Below are 27,923 nucleotides of genomic sequence, written 5' to 3' on the forward strand. Positions count from 1 at the left end.
TTTCCCAGTGCCTTATATTCTTCTGGAATTGCTTCTATTCCAGTGAACCTTCCTCCCTCTGGACGTTTTACTTAGTAGTACTTGATAGATTTACATCTTAAAGTAACTTTAATCTATTAGAATATTATGTCCTTTTACTATTCGTCTGATTTTGTCTGACGCACTACGAAATCGTTCAAAGGAAGAGAGTGTGTGTCTTCCTCACGTGGGCGAATTCTATCATTTTTCAAGAAGTTGTAATTCTATCGATAGATTTCCCAGTCTGTAGAAAATGAAGTAAAACAATTGTACAAAGAGATCAACTGATCAAGAAGAATGAGAATGCGAAGGTAGGGCGAGGACGCCTTGAGAATATCGTCGGTGATTTTGGTTTGAGAGATCGTAACGAAAGAGGTGATGTACTATTCCAGTTGTCCAAGAAGAAAAATTAATCATCGCGAACACATGGTACAAACTGCCACCACGGAGACATCGTAAGAAACAAATTAACTTTTTATTGATTAACGAAAGATGCAGAAATGGATTGCAGGGAGTAAAAACGTACCCTGGAACAGATATCAGATCTGATCACAACCCCGTGGTAGGAAAATTAAAAATTAAAAGAAGATCCATAAAGGAAATCGATATAAACAACTGAAAGCAACCTAAGGTGAAACAAAAAGTCACTGAAAAACTAAACAACCGGCCAGCATAGAAGACAAATGAAATAATATTAAAACAGTTATAGTGACCACCACCAAGACTCTGGTCGCTGCCCAAAATTCCAGAAAGAAGAAATGGATGGATGGATGGATGGAAATATTACCAATGTTAGATGACCGCAGATCATTAAAAAATAAAGACGGAACCAAATATCAGAAGATTAACGGACAAATACGCAAAGGGATCTGCAAAGCCAAAGAACAATGGCTACTAGACAGATGCGCAGAAATGGAGAAATTGGAAGAAAAACATGACCACTTTAGCATACACAAACTCGTTAAAGAAATAACAGGACATACAAAACCTTGTAGTTTTAAAGGACAATAAATTAATCACTGATCCCAAGGATCTACTTCAGCATTGGAGAAACTATACACAGCAACTATACTCAGAAAACACTAGAAGAAACTCTGAAAGTACCACCACCACAGGATTGGCGTCAATCAAAAAAATCCAAACGCTAATAGTTGCGATCAATTCCGAATGATCAGCTTCTTGAGCCTCGTCCTAAAACTCTTCTTAAAGATAATGCACAGAAGAATATACAGATACAGATGTGAGAGAGACATAGTTCCATTTCAGACAGGGTTTTGGTACAAGAGAAGCACTTTAGAGCTTAACTGTCCTACTTAAGAAATGCAATGCAATGAGACTAGCAAACTGTTCATAACCTTCGCTATGCTGATGATACAGTCATAGCCAACAGCCAAGAAGCGCTACAACGACTAATGGACGAAAGACGAAGGTAATGGTGGTTGCATAACACGAAACATGAAATTAAATATAATAGTAAAAATCAAGAAGAGCGAAAAGTTCAGATATCTGGGTAGTTGGATAACTGAAGATCTAGATCCAGACTTAGAGATACGTAGCAGAATCGAGCAAGCCAGAACAACATACGAGAACCTTGCTAAGTAGCATTGGACTTAACTCAACGCTTCGATATCTCTTTCTAAAATGTTACATTTACTACATACTGCTATATGGTGTAGAAACCTGGACCATAAAGGCCAGGGTGAATCCAGTGGAGGCCTTTGAAATGTGGATCTTTAAAAGAGTACTCAAAATTCCCCTGACAGATCACACAACAAATGTTGAAGTGTTAAATCGAATGGGCAGAGGAAGGGAATTGTTGCCAATAATAAAAAGCAGAAAAACTGCCTATCTGAGTCATATATTTCGAAATTTCAAGTACCAGTTCTTAAAACTTATAATGGAAGGAAAGATAGAAAGAAAACGAGACATCGAAAGTAAAAAACACTCATGGCTAAAAAACATAAGGGATTGGACAAATCTCGATGCGCACGCACTCTTTAGAGCCACACAAAATCGAGAGGAGTATGCCAGAATTGTCGCCAACATCCACTAATTCGATGGTACCTTAAGAAGAAGAAGCAAATCTATCATAATATTATTCAATTTACCATGCTTGTTGGTCACTGCATATTGTCATGAACCATTTACATAATTGGCTTATCGATAATTTAGATATTGTCTGATAAGTGTTGGTGATTGATATACACAAGTGCTGATGGAACCTACTTTTACCCACACTTAGTCTAATACGCAATCGTTCTTTTACTTTCAACACATTCATATAAACATTATAATAAAATTATTTTTAACTAAGATCCATAAAAAAAAAGTAAAAATTATGCAAGCGACTATTGGTTCATTTAAAGATCTCCATCTATTACGATTCTGTGCCTTTGCCACATCGAAAACTTCCTCGTAGAAAGTTTTTTCTTCGGACATTCAGTCCTGGCCGCCATTGTACATAATCTGATATGGGTGGGTATCTCCTGTTGGGAAAACTTCCACAAAAACTGTCAAATACTGGTTTAAGCTCGTTTTATAATTTTTGTTATTAGTTCTCCGGTTTATTCCCGTCGGACCACGGAAATAAAAAAATTGATCCGGACCATATATCGGCGAAATGTTTTATTTTCGATTCCGGGTTTCGAATTTACAACAGCCCGACGTTCTCTCCAATAAACGTCAGCGGTGGAGCCTTTTATAATTACAATGTTTCGGAAGTCGCTGGGGTACTGTTAAAAGAGGTCCCCCGATACCAGAAGTTAACTCGGATACTTAATACGGCCTATCGCCGGTTCCAACTGTGCTTCTGCTACGAGACATCTCGGAAAGGTTTAAATAAAGTTTTATGGCGGCGACAGTGAATTTTTTTTTATACGCTAGCACAATCATGATACAAAACGAGTTTTATATAGGTCACCGTTGGTCGTAAAATGTCGAACTTATTTTGTCCGCTTTGCCCTGCCCGTTGTTGGCACGATTTTCGAAAATATTTGACGCAAACAATATTTGATAAGTTAGGCCCAACTGTATTTTTGAAATTAACAAAATCACGTGGTTTTAATAGTTATCTTACCTAATAAGCAAAATTATTGAAACACGGAACTGTCCTGGAGACTTTAAAGTCTCTATTGTAAAACTATTTGAAAGAGGCTATAAAAACCTCCCGGAAAACGATTTACCAGTATACTATAAATAACATAGCAAAAAATTTTAAGTGCAGTGCAGTAAGTAGAGGAAAACAAAATATTAGGCAAAAAACAATATGGGTTCTGGCAAATTAAGTATACAAAAACCACAATAACCTCCTTAACTTTACAAAGTTACAGCTCACTGGAAAAAATGTAAAAGTTCTTGCAGTGTTTCTCTTTTGACACAGTTGACCATAAACTGGTGTTGGAGGTCTTGCAGTACTTTGGCTTTCGAGGAATACCTTGGAAACTATTAAAACATTATTAATATTCATAGTTGAAAAAAATGTATTTCCCAAGGCGTCCGCGGGGATCGGGATCAATATTATTCATTCTTTACACAAATGATTTCTAGATGTCACGGTGAGAACAATAAATAATGAACACTATTCAACAAAGCCGACAGATAAAATAAAATACTTAGGAATAACAATGGATACACAACTAAACATCTACATCTATAAACATGGACAATGTAGGAAACATCCTCTGACTAAAAGATTTCTTTGATAGTATAGATACGTATATGATGTTTTTGCTTGTTTAATTGGAACGAAAAGACAACTGCAGTCGTTTTAAATCATATTAAGTCCGGACATAACCGTATAGAATTTACCATAGAGGCGGAACTAGATAACTTCTTGACTTAAGTATAAGTAAATTACAGAACAACTTAGATTTTTCCGTTAACCATAAACCCTCACACAGTAATACGTAACTCAAATCACCCTCGCACACACAAAATGCTTTTTATTCTTTTATCCACAAATTACTTAATATACCACTTTTATTTATTTTTCTCTCCTTAGCTTGTAAGATTATAATCTAGGCTTTTACTTTTAGTTTTATCAACCGCTAATTTAACCGTGCATTTTTCTTAAGTTTTTTAGACAAATGAACTCTATCCGTTAAATTGATAATACATAAATAAATAAATATTTTGCAGCCAATACGCAAACCAAGTCAAGTCATTTTTTCTGCGAACATTTTATAGAAATATTTTGTTATTGGTGTGTGTTTAACAAGCCTAAACTTTGCAAAAATAAACTCAGTGGAAAATAACAAGCTTCGTTTGTCATGATCAAAGTATTATTTGGAACAGATTTTAACACAACTTCAACATGTTTTGGGTAATATGTTTACTGCCTTCACGACATATTACGCCATAAACATATTATGTTTTTAAACTCAAATTTAAAGGACAAACTTTAACAACAAATTAATAGATCCATATGGAATTCGCGGTAACGCAAATTTCAGTACGTCGTATTTTTACGGCACTTCGGAGTTCAATACGAAGTTTGTCAAAACTTCCGGTTTAAAATCTGCGAAAGCTTTTCAAATCGAATTCAACAGCTTTTAACAAAAACCACGTCCAATTTTTAAATCTAAGTGAGCATTAAGCACAAAGTTCGTCTTATAACTTTTTATCTGCTTCCCCCTTAATACTAAACTTCGCTGCAGCTTTCGGCTAAAGCTCTTTGGAACATTAAACACGTATGTTACATAAATTATAAAGCTCCCGATGCTCTTTTTTTCTTTTTAGATATTGCAAGTTCTATGGACCTCCTAGTTTCCGGAATGAGAAATAGTTACTGCGGTAGACGTAAAAGTACTTTAAAAAGCCCTGTTTTAGAATAACGAAATCGGTTCTACGCTTATCGCATTTAAAACCCCCGTTCATCAAAAACATAATTTGCATCAAATGAGCGGGTATCGTTTTACTCAACTGAGGGATAAATATCTTGCTTATACAGGAATACGTAAAACGACATAACAACCAGAAATGCTCCAATAAAATTTATGTACATTAAAACGTATTTGAAAAGTTGCAAATAATGAGAGCGTTAAGGACATTTATACAACTTTAAAGACTAAGAACATTTTTATTTTTAATTATTAATTAAATTTAATTTATTATCTTAGTAACTACGAACGATTCATCGACAGATCTTTTATATATATAATTTGAAGTAGACTATAAAAGAATTTGAAAATCTATATCTCATATTTCAATATCAAACATTATTTATAATTTAAAGTGTGATCATTTTTTATTTATAATAAATAACCTTGAAACCTGAATTTTTCAAAGAAACTTCCATAAGCTACTGTAATACTTTTTATAAAGTTTCTGGATTCCTTCTGCGTTGGTTTTGTTGCCTCGAACTTGCTAACGTTTCGCCAACCATCCTGTTGGCTTCTTCAGTTTCAGTAAAGCTCTGAAGAAGCCAACAGGATGATTGCTAAACCTTAGCAAGTTCGAGTCAACAAAAACCGACGCAGGAGAAATCCAGAAGTTTTATAAAAAGTATTGGAACTTGAAAATATAACTTAGTAAGTAAATAATCCCTTATTAATTCCTCTGATCGCGTTAAAAAAAAAACAAATTAAGAAATGTATATACGGAATATTAAACCCAATCAAACATTATTTTGTATTTTCATCTTTAAAAAAAAATTCCGCTGAATGGTTCTTTAGCACAAAAGATCTTTCTAATTTTTAAAAATCTTCTTTCTTCGAAATTTGCCTTACAGTCGCTATTTACTGGAAGCAATGTATTTAGGAATTTTATACCCATATAGTTTGGATCTTGCTGCCCAACATGGAGTCTTGAAAACGGTAGGTGGTATAGATTTTTATTCCTAGTGTTATGTTCATGCGTTTCGCATGTCTTAAGTATAGACATAGCGACAAGGAAAAGTCAATATATTGTACTTTTTTTTAACATTTTTCCAGATTTTCTTGAAGTTCATCAAAACGCTCCCCATAAGAGATAGTGTACTCATATTTTTCAATAGAAAACAATTTATAAAATAAAATATATAAAACAAATTTATAAATTTGACTGCCATATAATCAACATGAGTAGCGCACGTGAGTTTTTAGTCAATAAATAGATTATGATAATGTGATCATTTGATAAAGACACGGTGTTCTCGAAACAATTGTCATGTCAAAATATATAATTTCGTGAAAATCTGAACTTTTAGTTCTTATTTATTTTGTTAATGAGAATAGGGGAAATTAATAAAAAAGAAAATATAACCAGTAACTAACTAGTTTAGCGATATTGTGATATAATTATAGTCTAAGAGCCAGTGGGCGGCTACCTGCATGTATTTGACCAGACCTGGGCTTTTGTACATTGAGGCCCCTATACCTACTATACATGATGTGGGGACCCAGTAAGCCCAAAGCGGTGAACCCAGGTACTGCACAGGTGTTGATTTTTGGCGAATTTTAAATATATTTGACCACGGCTGCCGTTTTGAAATCTTAAAATATATTATTATTATTATCGAAAACGGTTAACATTATGGCAGACAGTTTTGAAAATGCTCAAAAAATTAAACTTTTAAAAGTATTTGACCAGATCTGCCATTGAGATATATTATTCGTTATAGTTTTAAAAACTTATATTAATAACGACAGACGTTTTTATTGAGTACACTCCTCAGTAGATGTAGCTATCTTTTTTCTTTCTTCTATGTATTACTATTCTACTCATTCCAGCTTATAGTATTTTATTTTATAGCTACTACCACAAATAATTCGGTTTTTGTCAGATATTTTCAGTATGTTTGTGAATCTCTATACAGATGCCTAGTGTTTAATGAATTTAGTAAAATACACAGTGTTGCTTTAAGTTATTTTTCTTTAACTAAAATATTATTCGTTAAATATCTCTGAGATTATGTCGAGTGAAAAAGAACTAGTGAAGAGTGTTTTTTGTGCAACAGCAAAGACTGAGAAGTTATTGACATTTTCAAAAGAGAGAGAGATGGAAAAATGTTGACAAATTTTGAGGTTAAGAAAACATTATAAATTAAAACACAATGAACTAATTCTACAGGACGAAATTTTTGATTCTGTATATCACAGTAGTTGTTAAAAAAGTTGCAACCGATCTCAACAAAGAAGCTGTATTACAACCCACTACGTCGTCGTCTGCAATAGTACTTGATAATCTTGTAAAAGACGTAAACGTAGACAGATGAAGTCGTAAAAAAAGATATTGGTGCTGAATTAGATCAGTCGTTGGCGGAAGGACCCTCTGCAGTACCGTGAGTAGTTACAAAGCTTCGGATGTGAATGAAAATTTTAGTAAGAAAATACAAAATTTTGAAGCAACCTCAATACCACCAGAGTGAACTTTACCAACAACTTCTGAGAGCCCATTACATTTCAACTATTTGGAAAAACGCTCACAAAAAGCAACCTTCAACCTTGGATCCATTGGAGTATGGTTGGATTGAGGAGGACAACACATTTGTCTTGTGGTTCGATGGAGATCAACTTCCATCTTTTGTTAGCGACTTAATTATCAATGTCCCTGGTAAGTTGATAAAAATTAATTCTTTATCAAATATATTCGGATCAATTTACTAATTATTTATATTTTACAATTTACGCTTTATTTTTACAGAGTCCGATTCAATGGATGATGAGGGAGAGTTAACCTGTGACAAACATGACTCCGACACCTTTTAAATTTTGTCTTAAATAAATACAAAAAAATTGAAATACAGATTTGAATTGTTTTTTGTTACTTGCTTTATACCCCAAGATTTCAGATTATTTCGTTATATATCTACTTCATTTATCATCAATCTTATAAATTTTAGTATATAAAGTACAAAAAAAGTATTAATTTTATACATATAGTGATAAAATAAGTGAGTAAGTGAGTTAAATTTATGTAAAACAGCGATCGTAATACCGGGTAATAGTAAAGATTTTGTTATCCACTGAGGAGTGTACTCAATAAAAACGTCTGCCGTTATTAATATAAGCTTTTAAGACTATAACGAATAATATATCTCAATGGCAGATCTGGTCAAATACGTACAAAAAAATTTTTTTTGAACATTTCCAAAACTGCCTGCCATAATGTTAACCGCATACTAATGGTCTGCTATTATTATTTTTCGATAATAATAATAATAATATATTTTAAGATATCAAAACGGCAGCCGTGGTCAAATAAATATATTTAAAATTCGCCAAAAATCGATAGCTCTCTCACCTGCGCAGTACCTGGGTCCACCGCTTTGGGCTTAGTGGGTCCCCACCTCATGTATAGTAGGTATAGGGCCTCAATGTACAAAAACCCAGGTCTAACCAAATACATGCAGGTAGCCGCCCACTGCCTCTTAGACTATAAAGACTATAAAAGATGTATACTCCGTTTACGTAAAAATTTCAGATTCCTTGAATTGTCTCAAAACATTTTATTAGATATTATAGGTCAAAAACGTTAAAGTATAATGTGTGTTCGATGCCAAACTTAGATTATTCTGCCAATCAAGCTTATTACATAACTCGAAAAATATTGTCATGAGCAACGCGCAGAGCAAAAAATACAAAAAATTCTCGGTCCATTAAGTAGCAGTTTCTTGACAGTGAATGAGAAAATTCTTCATGCCACACGTATGCGATACTTATATATATATAAAAAAAAAGCAGGTAACCGTGGTGAAAACGTTCCCTAGTAAATTTTCGCTTTGTGTGAGGCCTATTTACTTTGGAAGGTTCGCTTTTCATGTTGGGAAACTCCATATGTGTGTGATACACTTTATTTATGACTGAGTCGTAATATATTGTCTCCAAAATTTCGTGGCGAATGAATCATAAAAGTTATTCGGTTATAATATGTTTAGTATAAATGGCCGGGAAAACTTGATGATTTATGTCCGGACTTGTATGACTTAACGAAATCTTGCGAAAATTAATTCTTCTGTTTGAAGATGTTTTCAGCTAGCGCTCGCCGCTGTAATTTATTTCGACGAACTTCCGACGATTTGTTTTGGTTCTGTTGCGAATATGCGCATTGCTTTCGAAGTATTTCTAAAACTGCTAGTGCAGCTCACCGCGTTACGTTTTGAACTTTAATTTACCGGCATACTTCGTAAGGGAAGTTGACGACTTCAAAGTTTTCAATATTGGAAGCCATCGATTGAAATATTTTCATTAATATACGTTAAAATATGAGAAAACACCCTATGCTCGCATTTTAACTGCTTTTTGATTTATCCTACTGCATGCGAAATTCGATTCCCATTGATATTGAGGATTGAAAGATTTCTTCCATTTGCTTACAAAGTCCGAATAAAGCAAAATTAAAACGAATTCAACCTCATACAAAATTGATAAATGATCAATTTGTTTTGATCCTTAAAAGGCATGAGGAAGAAGTTTCTTAAGTAGCAGCACCCCAATTGATTGTGCCGATTACTTATGAATTTTTCCAGCAAAATGTAAGCAACTTCTTGTTAATTGGTGTAGAGGGTTGTTTAAATCAGTTACAATTATTTTTTACGCTACTTTAATATGATTTACAAGTCGTAATCAGCATTCGAAGATATAAATGCTGATGGTGAGAGAAAGAAACAACTGTGAACACTATTTCAAAATTGAAAATAACACAAAATTATTCTTGTCCTGAAACTTTCTAAAGCTGAAGTACAAACTAAATTTAAGCAACTTTTCTTCATTCTTACACTACACTTCTAGTCAGTGTTTGAGACAAACCCCATACCAATCATCTAATATCACGCACGATTAGTTGGTAAATTTATTATTATAGGAGTTATCGCCCGACTTTTGGTTTTGTAAAATATGCTGGTAACAAAAAGGCAAAACGGCTAAAGCGTTTTCTATCCAGTTAACAGTGCACACAAGCGATGTGCATTAAATAGTAATCATTTTAATATGCAATTCAAATTTGATTATGTAATATCCCAAACTTTAACGAAGTCAGAAGCGAAACTTGCGCAATTCTGATTCCGTTTGAGGCAAAACAACTGAAACTGACAATTTAAATTTTACCTAGTAATAAACAGACGAAATAATATGCAGCGGAATCCCATTTGATAGCAAATAAGGAGAAATTAGTAGGACTTCACGAAACAGGAAATGCTTTGCAGGGCACCTCCCTTTGTAGAGAAAATTGACGGTTAATTATTTTGTATAATGGCAGCTTCGAACATAAGTGTGATATGTGGAAAGTTTCACTACGCGTCTATTTTATGAAAATAAATTGAAAGTATCTAACTATTAAGGCTGACGAATCAGACATGAACGGGTGTCTTCTAAAAACTAAAAAATGTATCGTTGATAAAACTACTGGTCAAACTTCTTTTTAGTACACTATAAAACGATCTAATGAGCAATTTATATGGACTTAAAAGTACTAAACTTTTTTCCTTTCGCACCAAAGTGCCACGTGAAAAGAGTAGCTTAATAGACGTCCGTTAAAGAAATATCGTTAAGGTCCGATTAGTTTTACGAGGAGGTCGCTTGAGTTTAGTGACATGATTAAACTATTTTCTAAAAAATGTTTTTCTCAAAATTTTGGAAATGTGGGAACAATCAAAAACTATATTTTTAAACTAATCTTTATTAAATCTCTGGAGCGAGAAACTAAACTTAACAGTGTTAAAAATAATTTAATGAAGAGTGGTACATTGATTAAACTGTGTTTCAATTATTAACAGATAAAGTATAATTTTTACGGTCTATGGATATCACAGTAAATCATAATTATCTAATATTTATTATTGGACTATATAAAGCATCAATTATTATAATTTTAGTTTCATAGTGAATTTGATTTGACAGTATTTGACGGGCATTTGTTTTCTGTTGCTTCATTCATTAAAGCTTCTTGAACAAATCTACTTGTAATTATATCTCTTAGTAATTATCATAGGTCTCAGCTCGACTTAAGATCAGCAACCATAATTTTATTATTTTCTTTAAAAAACATAAAATTGATAATTTTTACGTTTCTTTTTGATTTCGATTTGTGTAATTAATTGATTTCCATACAGAATTGGACTATGTAAGCAACTGCGGCGTCAGCTATCTAAGTTTAAACCATAAATAACAGTGGCCCAAGTAAGAATTCCAGTGGGACAGCATGAATATTTGACCCCATGTTACTTTTTTAAGTTGGTTTCCATCGTGTATATAAGTTTTAAGTAAATCCCATTGCGTAGTGCTTTAGAGACATAATAATATTTTTTGAAAAATTGTATTGGTACCTATCATTACGCACTGAGCTAACAAATGTTGATTTTAATCATTTATTTGAATTATTTTTTAAAGATGTTTGTTATACGATTTTCAAAGGAATTTCTACAAGCTGCTGTTCAATTGGTAAAAATTTTGTGGTGAAAATAGTGTTAATAATTCAGATCTAAATCAGATCGTGCATGATTTCTTCAATAGCTTCTAAGCTCTGTGTGATTTAAGTTATACCATTTAGTCATATTACATTAATCTCTTCAGTCAGGTCAGAAACAACAACATTCATTTTTTTTAATTACCCTATTATTAATTTCTATTTTATTGTTTTTATTTTCAAAAACCTAACCTTTAAAATAAGTATCGTTCCGCCCACTTTAGGTCATGTTTGATTCAAAAGAAAACACGTTCGCATTGCTTTATCGCATTTTACGAATGCGCATAGTAAAACAAAACCCTATCGCATAAAAGGGAATTACGATTTTTGCCGCCTGGCTAAAATGCCCTATGTTGATCGGACACTTAATTGTGAGACTCTAAAGTACTTTATTTCAATTGCAAATGATAACAAAGCGCGAGTGTTCTATTGCTTAAAAGCGAAAAAGCTTGGCCTTTTTTTAATTCCTAAACCGGCAAATGATAAATGATAAATAAGCGGAGACTTTTAAACGGCAATTAAATCGGTCGGCCGACATTTTTCTTTTAATTGGATCAGCGGTCGAAGAAATAAAAAAAGGCGCGAAAAAATGTGAGCAGAACTCTGGGACGTGAATCGGAACGACAGAAACAAAGTCGATAACTAAGGTAGTTCGGGAAATTGCTCCCGAGGTTTAAAGATTCCGTAAGGGGGGATAACTTTGGTTTCCGAAAAGTTTCGACAAAATTAATGAAAGAAAGATATTGTTGAGTCGATTATTTAAATTTGTTGATCGCGTTATCTTTTTCTTTCACCGCATTTCGGATTCATTGTGTTAAGAAAGGAAATTTTTATGGTTTTTTTTTCGATAACGAATTTTAAAAGCCTTTTCACTTTGTGAAATTCTTTAACACCGTCATTTCATTATCGAGGTAGCAAAATGATGTTGCAGTAAGCCATAATTTGGTCCATATATCTTGCATTTTGACAAAATAAAAATTATTTAAATTTTTACTAAATACGAGGTGTGTTCAAAAAGTAATTATTTATAATATTTGCCTGAAGGTGGTAGACAATCGTCATAAGAATAAAAATTTACCATTTGCTTTTTCTTAAAAAATAATAGTAAATGCAAATAGAAATGAATAATATCTTCAGCAATTGCTTGACTTTGTAGTAATTGCTTGAAATCAAAGGAAAAGGTAAAAGAAAAAATATGATATGAATAGGGGTAGCAATTGCTGGTATATTTTCAAGCATGCATTGGACCATCTTTATATATGTTTAGATTAGTTTTGTTGTGGTATTTGTCCGGTTTATATCCTAAAATGGCAGAATTGAATCGTAAGGTGAAGCTCTACAAAGTACACAAAGAATGTGCAGAAGATTATCAAAATGGCTTGCAAACTACTTCCTGAAAATTCCGTGGAAAACTGTTGGTTATTAGGTGACGATGCTTATCCCTCATTAACACTTTGGAGAAATCCAACGACTCCTGGTCACCACCAGTATAATAGTACGGGTGTAATAATTGAAAGGTGCACAACTAAAAGCTAGATATCCTATTTTGCAATATAAAGGGCGTAGCAAAGTAGAAAAAATTGCCCCAATTTTCATCTGTTGGATTATCTTTAATAATATTTCAAAATATTTAAACAATGACGATTTCAATAATAATAATTAGTGTAAATAAGTTTGTTTAACATATATTTCTTTTACTATGTATGTTTGTATTTTTGAAAAGACAGAAAGGTATTATATTCTAATGCCAAAGTTTTTCAAATTGCTTATTATATAAAAAGCTCAAAAAAAAACATATTAAAAAATTAAAAGAAATTAAATTTTATTTAATTTTTGATTTAGATCATATGTATTTTTTCAAAGTTAGTGTGTTTATTGTTATTTATATCTGAGATTTTATTTAATTACGAATAAAATATGTATCAGTCACGTGCAAATGACTCGAGCGTGCGATTACAAATTTACGAATAGAATTCTGTCTCTTTAGTTGCATTAATGTCCATTTAATTTATCTGGAAGTTTATTAAACACGAGATTTCTTTCTGCAACTAAAGTGTCCATAAGTGATTGTGTATAACTCTAGCTCTATTTATATTGCATTTCTTTTTTACTTTTGTTTTCGTGTTGCTAACTTTCTTCGCTATTTGTTTAGTTGTGAGAGAAATATTAAATTTTTCTTACGACTTATTGAAAATTATATTCTTTTAATTTTCTGACGAGTCGGGATTTTCACTAATTTCCGACATAATGCAAATTACATCTTTCTTAAAGACTTGTTAGTAACCTACCCTAAAGACCTGGAGACACCGCACCGTAAAATAAAATAATAAAGGACTATTGACAAGTAAATAGTTGTTCTTAGAGTATTTTCTATTTAAACGAAAAAGACTAACATTCTTCCAGCGGACAGTACGAGCACAAAATCAAAGAGACACTTGCTAAAGGCAAATATAGACTACTTTCTAGTAACCCTACTAGGACGAGCAATGCATAAATACAGACGCTAGATTCTCTTTGACAAATCAATGTCAAATTTTCCAACAACGCGATGGTATTGGCTTGCGATTTTTATTCCTTTTAAATATGTTTCTAAGTTCTGAATAAAATTGTTAATCCAATTATTATCATTGCTTTATCGTTTTAATTGTGTTCTGTTATTTGTAGTAACTTGCATTGTCTTCTGACTACAGCTAAGACTCCGGTTTATGTGTATTATAGTGCCGTCTGTTAATTAGACTTATAGTTAATTTTCAGCAGTTTGCTCCTGAGAAACGGATTAGTAAAAGTGTGCAGTCTAATAACGAAAATTATTACTCTCAATGTTTTCGTAGCTATTCGCCACCAAAACTCAACATTCGGAGTTACAAAAATTGTTTAAAAAATAAAACAGAAACTGTTATAAATATAACTGTATTCAGTCCGTGTATATGGATATTTTTAAAAGTCATCTCACCACTGATCACTTCAGTTTCCGTTTACACACGCCAAACCATTTGCCCATGCATATTATTATGGTTATAATTCCACTTTTGAGTCTTTGGATCTCTGTAACCCTCTAGATATTATTTTTCGTTATTTTGCTAGTAAAGACGTTTGACAGAATTAGCTTTTGCAACTGATAAAAAATATGTGGTACATTTTGAGGAAATTGCTTTTTTGTACTTACTTTACCAAGTCAGTTTAGTTTCCCAAAGATCCGAGACACTTCAGACATTTCCGAGATTTTACCGCACGATATTGATCTGGTAATTTCAATTTTCAATTCTGACGGTCATGTCAGTGAATGTATTCGGGTTGTTTTTCGAAAATGTACCCAAAAACTAACGGTCGTAGAAAAAGTATAATATTACTCATTAAACACTCGCTCCGCTCGTGTCAAATAAACTCGTGGGTCAAATGTCGTTTACCGCACTTGTTGCATAATACACTATTTTCAAATTTAATTTTATGTTAATGCTTGATTGGTTTTGTATTTCATTCTTTTTGTATCGTCCAATGATGTAATTAAAACGTATTTTATTATAAAGCTTTGACCTAGAAAGAGATATCTGTATATATACTATATGAATGTCATAAATGCTCTTCTATAGGAAATGTAACGACTTGTTTTGTGGGTGGGTGGGTCCACCTATTTACAGGGCATTAAAAACAGTGGGGGCCATTTTTTTGCCACACCATGAGTATTTCGTTTATAAAACCTGTGAGATACTTAAGCCCAGTTAATCGCCACCAGAACTGGGTAAATTCTCCGAAAACTTCTTAAATTATGTTCGGAGCATTTTTTATTTTTTGCCTTGATTTATCTTCGAAAGTTCTAATCCTCGTGACGTTTCGGGGTTGCGACGCTACGGGGTAGAAATAATCGGTTCGCGCAAAAGTATACGAAAAACTGTTTGTCGTTTTCCAAACACGCACCTGTTTCCGCTTAAACTCAAAAACGAAAAATTCTATTGCCACGGCGTGTTTTTAATAACAACACTTCCCGTCGCAAAATCCTCCGTCAAATGCGGATGATTAAAATTTGTCGACCAATTAGCGCTCACAGACGCCGACCTTCTTTTGTTTAGCTAAAACTTAAAATGAAGAGTGAATTTATTAAGAAATTTCGTCCCGCCGTAAAGTGAAAGAGGAAGAGCGGAAAGGGAGACATACTGTGAAGGATTTTGGCACCGGATTAATGTGACACCCCCCGGTGTGCCGAGCATTTGCATGTGCAGTTTACTTAAACCGCGAAATGGAATAATTAACGCTAGCTGGTATTTACGTTTTCTGTCTGTGCCTCGTATGAGTTTTATATTCCGTCTTGCGCGACAATTACTACAGTTATCCGCGTTCCGCGACCTATTGTTAACTTCGGAGAGGTGCCGCATTTCATTCAACCCCAACCCCCTGTTCTCGATAACGATGCCACGTTGCCTTTAAATACGACCTTTTACCGTTGGTTTTAATGAAATTACAAGCTAAAATGCATCTCCGGATAATATCTCTCTCTGCATCGCAGAGTTACATACTTTGCAAAAGGGGGTAGGTACGGCTTTTAAGGGCCGCCATAGACGCCACGAGTTTATCGTACTGTTTTGAGTCGGGATGTAGATTTAGACGTAGAACGTGACAAATGTGAAAATTAAGCTACGTCATATCACAGAAATAATACAGGGCAACAGACATGTTGGTGTTTGCGGTTTTTCAACTATTCCTGAATCTAAAACTGATACATTTTTTCCTTTAAATGTATTATGTCCATTTCTACGATCTAAAAGGCTGGGTTTGAAGTGATTTCTTGCAATAGTAAGACTGTTGTAAAATCTGACAATAAATTTTATCTTGAAGGTATCGGTACAGCTAGTTAACATATTTCTTAAGCACAAAGATATAATAAGTAAATTAAAATTGGTTAACGAACTTTATACATACAGTTATTGTGAAATATGCATCAAAACTAAGCAAGCATCCATTTTATATCTTTTGTTGATGATTTTTCTCGATTTATAGCTAAATGTAACATAGCGATTTTATGACCCACAAATATTTATATTTACATATTTATCATTTAATATTTATAACGTGTGTGTATTTCATTTTATATTTAACTGTTATGTTACTATTGCTATTGACTAAGGAAAAGATATCTGTATATGTACCATGTTAATGTCATAAATGACCTTCTGTTTTTATAAGGAAGTAATTTAAACTCTTTGAAAATGGTTCTTAAAAAGTAAAGTTTATGTTGAATGTTTTGTGCTGTTGATTCATATAAAATATTTTTTCAAACATAAAGAAAGTAAAAAAATAAAATTATATTATAAAAAATATAGTCACTTAATTTATTTGTCCTTATCAAAAACAAGTAAAGTAAAATTGGTTAACAAGTTTTGTACATACAGTTATTGTCAAATGTGCATCAAAAGTGAGCTAAAATGTATTTTATAACTTTCGTTGATGATTTTTTCCCATTTGATATAGCTTGTATATAACTAAATGTAACATAGCGATTTATGTTTATAGTTACATATTTATCATTTAATATTTTTGACTTGTGTATATTTCATTTTATATTTAACTGCCATTGCCATTGGCTAAGGAAGGGATATCAGTATATGTATCATGTGGATGTCATAAATGGCCTTCTGTTTTTATAAGGAAGTAATTTAAACTGTTTGAACATGGTTTTTAAAAAATAAAATTTATGTTGAATGCTTTGTGCTGTTAGTTTATATAAAATATCTTTGAAACATAAAGATAGATCTGCAAATGTAGCTACAAATGGAAATATAAAATTATGGGATAAAAAATATAGTCACTCAATTTATTTGAATTATAAGCAAATTAAAATTGGTTAACAAACTTTGTAAATGCAGTTATTTGGAAATATGGATCAAAAGTAATCTAAAATGTAGTTTATAACTTTCGTTGATGATTTTTCCCGATTTGATATAGCTTATATATAGCTAAATGTAACATAGCGATTTATGTTTATAGTTACAAATTTATCATTTAATATTTTGTGTATATTTTATTTTATATTTAACTATTATATTACTATTGCCATATGTACTATGTGAATCTCATAAATGGTCCTCTGCTTCTATAAGGAAGTAAATTGTTCAAACATGGTTCTTAAAAAATAAAATTAATGTTGAAGGTTTCGTGCAGACGCATCTTCAGTTCAACATGAAGATACGTCTGCAAATTTAGCCATAACTGACACTATATAGGTGTGGCACAAAAGATGGTGACTTACATTATGTCTCTTTATCAAAAATAAGAAAATTAAAAAAAAAATTGAAATTGAAATATTTGATAAAGACACGGTGTTGTCGAAACAATTGTCATGTGAATATATATATTTTCGTGAAAATCTTAAATTTTAGTTTTTATTTATTTTGTTAAATTGAAATTGATTAATTGCCTTGGTAAATAAACCTAAATAAATTTTACATAATAACTGTTATATTGCTATTGCCAGTTAAAAAAAGACAAAAACATATTTATGAAAGTATTTATTACAAAAGCTTGATTTAGATACATTAGTCCCTTTTCACTTAAAATTTTTCTTTTCTGAAACTTTCTAGACTCGGTTTACTTACTTCCATAGTTTTGGATTGATGAAATCCTTCTTCCTGAAATCAACAAATTGGAATATTAAGTTTTTATTTCTGTCAAATGACTGCTAGTTTTCAGTTTTATTACCTGTAATTTTTGAGATACAGGTTAATTTATTATTGATAAACGAAAAAAAAAAGAAATAAATATGTACTTACTGTCCAAACTATGGAAGATCGTTATCGATGGGATGGCCACATAATGGCTGACTACTGCTATAGCTTTCAGCCTTAGTAAACTCTATTATAGAAAATTTGTTACAAAAGAATTTTTAAATGATAAGGGACTAATGTATGTAAAGCAAGATTTTGTAATAAATATTTTAATAAATTTGTTTTGTTTTCTTTTAACTGAAAATAGTAAAATACCAGTTACAAAGTAAAATACATACGAGCTAAAAATACAAAATGAATAATATAGATAAATTATCGAATTAATTTTTTGATATATTTCTCTCGATGTTTTCGAATAATTACTTATTTTCGATGCATATTTCACAATAACTGTATGTACAAAGTTCATTAACCAATTTTAATTCACTTATTTTTATAAGGACATATAATTTGTGTGACCATATTTCTTATACCACAACTTTATACTACAGAATAATGAAGGAAATCAACCCTCAGCGTGAAACCAATAAAACAAAATTGAGGGACCTAGAACTAATCAAAAAGAATTCGTCTTTGTCAGGTAGATCCAGCATAAAGTATATACTCGGTGTCTCTAAAAGATGGAAAAAATTCTTCTCATACATGTTAATGTAATATTTTGTAAACCGGAAATTAATAAAAACCCGATATCTCAGAAACGGCTGCTAAAATCAATTCTTACCAAATATACCTTTAAGTAAAAAATGTTCTAGAACAAAAATTGTTATCTGAAAGTTAATGTAATTTAAATAATTTAATTCGGCAAAAAAAATCAAATATTTGAGAAAAACTAAATACAAATTGAACTTTTGATAATGCCTCGTCGTCAGGGATCTAAGATAATTATTTTTTGCATTAAACGCGATATGATATTGACAAGACTATACGAAAAGCGAAGACTGAAATTGTAGGCGGAAGGTGTCGAGAATCTCTCAAGGATTAATGTCCTTAGAAACCATTTTAGCATTACGGAAATTGAACCTAAATGGAGTATTGTCCTTAAAGAAGAAACTTATCGATCTCCTTTTATGCATGTGACTTGATAACGACATTTTATTGAATTTTATAATCTAATGGTCAACTAATATAAAAACTAATCTAAAAAATGCATACATATTCACATTTCTGGGACATTATCTTCAAATGTAGCTAAAACTAATTTCACAAATGGAAAAAATCCTAGGCGCGCCAATGATTAAAATTGTTATACGCTCGGGAAATCAGAAGCAAAAGAAACTTGAAATCGGTCGTTTTCTGAAAATCGGGCAATCGTAAAATATGGGAGTTCCGAACTTTTTCCAACTTATTAGAAACTGAAACATAGATTAACCGCTATGCATAAAAGTATATAGATATAGATATTGCATTCGCGTACCGCCATGGGACTCAAATAACATTGCGAATAACATTTTTGACGTCAAATTATAAAACGTATAATTAGCTGTTCGCGACTAGAGCAAAAATACTATCACAAGGCCAATAGAACATTTTGTGTCACATTTTATAAGTTGTTCAAATCCGTGCAATTTTTTTCTTTAAAATTTATATGGTCGGCACCCATGCGCGCGCCTCTGCAAAAGTGTTTTGTAAAGTAAATTATTAAATTTTATTAACCTTTCTCTGTCACTGATTTTAGTTAACTTTTAAATTTTATTTAATTCACCACAAATGCATTTATTTTATTTTCATTACAATTTTTGAACCTCAGTGGGATTAGTGGATAACAAATATGGTTTCAGTTATTTTGCACGCAAAATTCCAGTGAGATTTTTAAAAATAATGTAAATAATGCATTTTAGTAATTTACCAAATCTAACCATTACAGGTAATGTAAAATTTCAAGCTTGTGGGAAACTAAATCACGGGAAATGAAAATAATTGATTTTAAATAACCAATTTTTATCAGAGCCAATTCTGAAAAAAAAAAACAAAAATAAATGCATTAGAAACTGTAAATGGAGATATCTTAAATTAAATTAGTAAACAATTATATTTTTGCGAAATTCATATTCCTCGCACAAAATAAAAAACCTCAATCCCTGTTTCATGAAAAAATATATAGAAAAACTATAGAAAATTAGAAAATTAATTTTCACTTAGACGCCCTTATAACTTTTGTGACAATGTCACTTAGCAAGAGAAGTAGTTATAATTAGACCGGACTCAAAAAAACAATACTGCTAATAAATGAACGGTGATTTGGAAAAAATACTTCAGAATATACGAAAATTTCAATCTTTTGAGAAACTAAATCAACTCAAACGAAACCAATTTATTTTAAATAACAAATTTTTATCAGAGCCAATTTTGAAAAAAAAATTGCAAACCTAAATGCATTAGAAACTGTAAATGGAAGAATCTCCAAATTAAACAAGTAACAAATTATATCTTTGCTAAACTCATATTCCTCGCCACAAAAACAACACTCAATCCCAATTTCATGAAAAAATAGATAAAAGAATTATAGAAAATTCGAAAATTCATTTTCAATTAGACACCCTTCTAACTTTTGTCACAATGTCACTAAGCAAGAGAAGTAGTTATAATTATACCGGACTAAAAAACACAATACTGCCTATAAATGAACGGTGGTTTCGAAAATATACTTTAGAATATAGGGTGGTATTACAGGTATTATCTCAAATTTTTGATATACCTTCGTATGAATCGTTCTTTTAAAATACCTTTTAAATGACATTTAATTAGGCAACACCTTGTATAATTGCATCGGCTAATTGCACAACAAAACACGAAACAGAACGAATTAACTAGGATCGTTCGTTTCAATTTAACATTTGACAAAGCTTTTAATTACTGTGCCATGACTTTTTTCTATTATAAAAAAATGCGAATGGATTTATCACGTTTTTCGATATACATTAAACAATGGATGCGAAAACCGTGTTGAAATCAACTTGTTTCATAATTATACGGACAAAGATAGATTGCCGTTCCAATATATATTTCTACGGTTTTGAACTGAAAAAGCAACTAGAGCCGTAAAAGAGTGATCTATCAGTCGCAGTAAAACCCCCGACTTTCCTATAGTGCGATTTTATTTATTATAAGAGGTGTAGGCTCCATTTTAGAAAGATTAATTTCTGCCGTTGCCTTGGTAGGCAGATATATAGTGATTTATTGTTTTGGACTAAAGCGCGGTAGTTAAAAGTCGTAAAAAGGCAGCAAAATCCACATAAATTATGTTCCCGATAGCTCCCTAAACAATGAATGGATAAACGTATAAATTATGCCTGTTTGGGACATGGGATCGAGAAACCAAAACGAAAAATTCGATTAAACTGCGATGTTTACTGTTTGTCGTCACTTACTAGAAATATTGAAAGTGTTCAAAATAGCGTTATACGTCAGCTTGGCATAGAATCGCGACTTCTAAACACCAGAAACAATCAATCAACTGCAAGGGTCCGATCACCATAACACCCTCAATTTAATGCAGGTTGAATTAGAAAGACGACTTTTTCAAAGAAACCTCCATTGGCTATTGTAATACTTTTTACAAAACTTCTGGATTCCGCCTGCGCCGGTTTTTGTTGAGTTGAACTTGCGAACGTGTCAGTCACGCTCTGAAGAATCCAACAGGATGATTGGCGAAACGTTAGGACGTTCTACTCAACATAAACCGGCGCAGGAGGAATCCAGAAGTTTTGTAAAAAGTGCGACTTGCCAACTTTAACTTATAATCCAGCAGTTATTAAATTTCCCTAAGTAAATTAAATTTGAACATTTGAACATTACAAAAAAGCTAATAGTTTTTTAATTTAAACAAATGTCAGGCGGTTAGATGAAACATACAGGGTGATTCAAAAATACGAGTTCAAGAGAAATTAAGAAGTCGCTATTTAGTTAGTTCAACCATTATGAAATAAAAACTGTTTTCGTGATTTCAAAAAGCATTTTTAAAATTTTTGTATTTGAGATTGATATAGATAAAATAATGAACCGAACTGCTAAGATTTCCCCAAGGGCGTCAATTGCTAAAAATCGGTTTAAATTAAAACAAACCTCGCATGTGCAATAGTATGAACACAAACGTGGCATTATAGTTACTACGGGCAGAGATGTTTCACGCCAATTTCCATTGATTATCTCGCCCTGTCGTCGAAATTGTTATGTACAACTCGAAACGAAGAAATGTAGCCGCTAGCAACAAATTTAATCCCTTAGGGCCGAAAAATTCAGTTTGAATATCGAATGATTTCGATGAGACAATCAATTGCAAAAAATACTCCATATCCGTCAACGCCGTTGTATACAGGGCGATTTATCTTCTATTAAAAAAATCTACTTCTAGCTATTAAAATGGTGTATTTCAGTTCTGTATCTATTGCCTCAGCAAATATTTTCTCTTTTCCTCCTCATTTTTAGTTCTATTTTATAATTTGTTTGTCTACGGACTAATATAAAAGGCGAAGCGACAATGGACTGCGCATCTCGCTAGTCCCAAAAAACGCCATTTTCGGTATTATCCTATAAAAGTGCAAAACAAAATAACAAAACGGCTGTTTCTTTCGTCTAGATAACTGCCTAAGAGCCCAACGATGCTTCCACGGTTGGGAAAGAATTGCAAATATATTCAAGACTTAAACTAAGGTATTTAGCTGTCTCTCTAACTCTGTGCCGAATAGTCGTTTAGCGTTTTAAAGTTAAGCCGGTATAAAGAGTTTGTTTGCTTATTAGCATTTCACCACTAAACGTTCACTATTAGCGTTTATCTGCCTATTTCCATTAAATATAATATGAAGAAATGCAGTAAATACAGGGTGATCCAGTTACGGCAGTAAAAAAATAGATTATTTTGAACTGTGACTAAATCCATTCATAATTACAAACCTTCGTCTTTTCAAGAGCAAGGGCATGGAAAGACATATTTTACATATTTTTTGATCTGAAAAGGACCATTAAAACAACAAAACGTTAACGAAAATAATTCATTGTATTACTACGGCAAAACTGTTTAGCGTCTCTTATACTCACGTAAAAGTGCGTAATAATTACAATAACTGTTTATAACAGATTGCCCGTTATAAGGTTGAGAAAACTTAAAGGAAGAGTTAAAATTAAAATATTAAACTTTCTGTATAACAATAATTTTATTCATTATAAGGATTATAACATCTACTTATCTCTGAGGTTAGTGTGATTGGATATTACCTAAAATTTCATTACGAAAAATTTTGTATATTTCGGGCAAGTACAGATTCTAACACCATAAGCTGCGAATGAATGAATTAAATCGACGCCAAATTAAAACATTTGTAGTTTCAGGGAAAACTTGTTAATTAAAACTCAAATGGAAATTGATTGTATTATTTCGAATATCGCCACAAAAGGTTCTCACGTAATTACAGATAGGGTGTATCGGTTTAAAAACCCTCTATTCACAAGATAATGCTAATCGTTATCATTATCGTTACAGTGCCTGAGGCGAGGATCCCTTTTACTGCGAGGAACATGTCGTCGACGCAGGTATTCATCAGCTGGGAACCGCCAGATATAGATCTGATCAATGGGGACTTCCTTGGATACCGACTGACATGGACCCAACTCAAGAAACCGCGATTAACTCAAGAAAAGTATATTCGAAATGCTAGCATTACGGTAAGATGTATTCCAAACACCTATTTGTACAAGCCGAAATATTTGATATACAAATGTTTTGCAGGAAATTTCAAATTTTTTATTATTTTTTTTTTAAATCGGAGCCAATCTGAATTCATTTTTAAAATTAATAATTTCATTAGCAATTGCTATGAACAAGTCCAGTTATCTTTCTTTTATTTACAATTTTTTATCGTCACCACAATCAGTTACACCGCACAATGAATATTTTCGTTAACTAACCCCATAAAAGATCATAAAAGAAACCTAATGATCGAAGATGCCTGTACGATTCTTCAACAACCATTGTTTTTTTTTTTCGGAAAACACTTGCTTCATAAATAACTTTTAATTTTATTTCGATAGAGTGACTTTCTTTTCTGCCAAAATATTCGCCATCTAACCTCCACTATTGGTGTTTTGTTAGTTGAACGAGGTAACTCAGTTTGGGAAAAAATATCTTAATAAAGAAGACTAACTAGACTCGTATAAAGCACTGCATGGTTGTTAGTAACAAAAACAATGCGGATGGGTTAATATGTGTTCTGCATATCTTTACAAATAAATTAATATTAAACTAAACAACTCATTTGATTGGTTAAGAAAAGTACAAATTTTGATAATACTTTTGCACATATTTTTTCATATCAAATTTATTTGTACCATTATTAATCTTTTTTTAAGTTGCAAAAATTGAATTTCGATCACAAACATCTTCGATTGGCTGCTACTGACAAAATTTAAGTTGAAAATAATTTTCAATATTTTTACTTCATAATTGTTTCTGAAACAATCACTATTCCCTGAGATACTTCGTTTTCGCGTTTGAAAATTAATTAAAATCATTTAATAATTCGGTCATTATTAAGTGTTAAAACAACAAATAACTACAAAACTGCTAAATTTTTTTACTTCAAATGAAAAAATTGCTTAAAATATATAATTTTTACTCAAAAAATTAAAAATATACCTGTCATAAAAGCTTTGGAGGCAAAATACGTGGCAAACCCCTCCCTAGTTCCTTTACGTAATAATAATAATAATAATAATTATTATTATTATTATTATTATTATTATTACATTTATTTCGCAACAAAATAATATAGGTTGCAAAAGAGTAGTTGAAAACAATCGCATAAAGTTCAAGTTCTACCCCTAGACACTGAAAGTAATATATGATCCGATCCAATAAATAAAAAAAATTCTACAGTTGAAAAAAAAATAGTATACAAGGAAAAATTATTTAAAAAAAAACAATAAAAAAAGGAAAATGCCCGCTACACACAGTCGTTCTCGAGAAGGTACTTTCTATAGAGACGTTCAAATAAGTATAAGTATTTCATTTCTTCCGAAACTCCATTCTACAGGTTATTAACGTTATCAGATCTTTGAAAGAAGGTTAGTTGATACGGTGGAGGCCATATATAACCACGAAACCTCAAGTTCAGCGCATGAACGTCAGTACAAAAGCTAATTTTGTTATAAAGATACTCAATGTAATTTACGCCCATTTTCCAATGTTTCTTAGGGTTTATATAATAATAATAATAATAAACTGTCTTTATTGATAATCAAAATATTGCAATATAAGTAACAATACAAGCAGCACCAACACCATAATTGTCAACAAAATACACACCCGTATGTACATCGTAAAGAGAAGAAATAGACGCACATCTTAAACTCATACGTCTTGGCTAGTTACGGGTGGGTCTAATAAACAATATTAATGCTTTTTTGAAGGACTTTATTGTGGGGAGGGACGTTATAGCGTAAGGAATTTCATTAAATAATTTAACTGCGTTATAGCTAAAAGATTTCTGGAAAGTTACCGAAGTGTGTCTAGAAACGCAATATCTTAAGCAATGACGGGTGTCTCGATTATGAATATAATTTCCTCTGCAAAGTTTATCAAACAAGTACGACGGGGCCTTATTGGAGTTCAGTAAAAAAACGAAAGTGGCTAACTGAGCTTTATATCGGTCCTCCAGCTTGAGCCAAACCGAATCAGAGAGGCACTGTGAAATATGGTCATACTTTCTGAGATTGTAACGAAAACGAATACAAGCATTCTGAAGTTGTTGGAGTCTCTCCTTATCTCGATTAAGTATAGCTGGCCAGTAGACAATACTGCAATAAGCGACATGGGATAAAACTAACATATCACAGAGTTTAAGTTTGACTTATTTATCTACTGAGAAAATGTTTATGAATATACAATGTCCTCAACCTATAAAAGGATTTTTGTAACACCAAGCCAACATTCTTAGAAAACCGCAAGTCACCGTCAAACCACAATCCTAAATTTTTACACCCGTCTGAAGAAGGAGGGATAATCTCATCATTTAGTGTAATCTTAAAAGAGGCGTTTTTTACAATATCTTCCCTTTTATTTCCAAATAATAACATCTGCGTTATGTTAGTATTCAATAAGAGGTTGTGAGCCGCAGATACCTCTGCAATTATTTTTAGATCTAAATTTATTTTAGTAGCAGCGTTCAAAGCTTCACTAGCAACAAAGGATAAATATAACTGAGTATCATCGGCGTATTGATGAGATTTACTGGATGAGAAACTGGATATCTGGCACGTATCCCAAAAATGACATTAACGACTTTTCGACCATTTGAATTATGCTGACAACAAATATATGCTTGGAAATAATATTTTTAGATTGCCACATGTAGTGCGTATCATCTTATTATCATGAGGTTTAAAACGAAGAGTAGTATGGAAATCTAGTCACACATTTCTTACATTGTTGGCATTTTAATTCTCCACCTTGAGTTTGCATGCAAAAGGTATCTTAAATAGTGTCACACTGTGACAACTTTTTTGCATTAATTTCTAAATACTGGAAACTATGTAAATCTTTCGAAATGTTCATTTGTTAATATTTGCGCCATAGAGTGAGTTGACAGACAAAATGAAAGATACAGTTGTGTTTCATTTGCATAAAGGTGACCGATCCAAATCGCAAACAAGATGTTATGTCACAAATATAAATAAATAGTAGATAGAAGAGGCCCAAGGATCGAATCTTGTGGGACACACACGCAATTCGCACCGCAGATGACACAGTATTTTTAAACTCAACATATTGAAGTATATTACTGAGATAATTGATTGCCAGCAGCAACTCGTGCTTTAATTTATCGCCTGAGAATAGTCAAGGGGTATTAGTTTTAATAATACAGTCGGTGCGATTTAAAAGAAACATATTGTATTTCTGCAGATTGCAAATCATTATTTTTTCAATGACTTTGAACTTTGGGATTTCGAATTTTAAAACTTTGTCAGTAGTAACATTTACGCCTCCATAAAAGATATTTATTGCCTAAATTACATTTAGGTGTCTTAAACCATTTCAAAAATATTAAAATAAAGTTTATTCAGGCCCCCTTCTGGGTTCATAACAGCACAGCAAAATTACTTTTCACGCTAATTTTTGGTGTGATATTTTTCTCACATTAACTCTATTTGGACACTGGTTAGTTATTTTATTATTTTTATGTTTCATTGGATCGCAAAAGTCCTTGCCGACAAAGTTTAAGTTCAAAATAAGTTGCAATATTTATACTTCATAGTTGTTTCTGAAACAGTTATTGTTCCATGGGATAGCTAGCCCGTTTTCGCGCATGAAAATTAACAAAAATAATTTAATCATTCGGTTACTTGCTAAAACCACAAATAAATCACTCACAAAATACAGCCTGAAACAAAAACTTTGGGGGTTTTTTGGGTTCTAAATTTCATTTAGGCATCTTACATCGTTTTGAGAAATATTAAAAAGAAAAACTTTTTCTTGCATTATAACGGAGACTTTTTCAGACACATGTTTATTAACCAAATATTTTGTAATATTCTAATTTACCCCAGAAATTAGTGAAACATTTTTTAAGCACCATGTATATTCTGACGCTAAGCAGGAATAAGTTTTTATGTGCGTTCATAACCAAATCGTGCTTAAAAATGCTTAAATGCATTGTTTCTACTGACGCCACAAAAATTTCAGTCTATATCTTACAATTTCTTAACAAATACGAATTCCATTCACATTTTAAGGTGTTTGTTTATCTTTAACTTGTTCAAACATAAATGCGAAACACAAAACGTGATGAATTGTGTGTAAATGACATCGACTTTTTCTAG

General features: G+C 32.0%; 1 protein-coding gene across 3 annotated transcripts in view; it reads left to right on the forward strand.

Moving 5' to 3' along the window:
* The window catches only part of LOC132708575 (tyrosine-protein phosphatase 99A), a 455,230-nt gene that overhangs the window by 350,614 nt on the left and 76,693 nt on the right, over window positions 1-27,923 (forward strand). For all 3 annotated transcript variants that reach the window (XM_060680970.1, XM_060680971.1, XM_060680969.1), the window contains exon 6: window positions 23,590-23,771. In XM_060680970.1, coding sequence (XP_060536953.1) covers window positions 23,590-23,771 — 182 coding nt within the window. The remainder of the gene's footprint in view (window positions 1-23,589; window positions 23,772-27,923) is intronic.

Source organism: Cylas formicarius, unplaced genomic scaffold (genome assembly GCF_029955315.1).
Source record: "Cylas formicarius isolate icCylForm1 unplaced genomic scaffold, icCylForm1.1 PGA_scaffold_12__32_contigs__length_19106922, whole genome shotgun sequence".
Classification (NCBI taxonomy): Eukaryota; Metazoa; Arthropoda; class Insecta; order Coleoptera; family Brentidae; genus Cylas; species Cylas formicarius.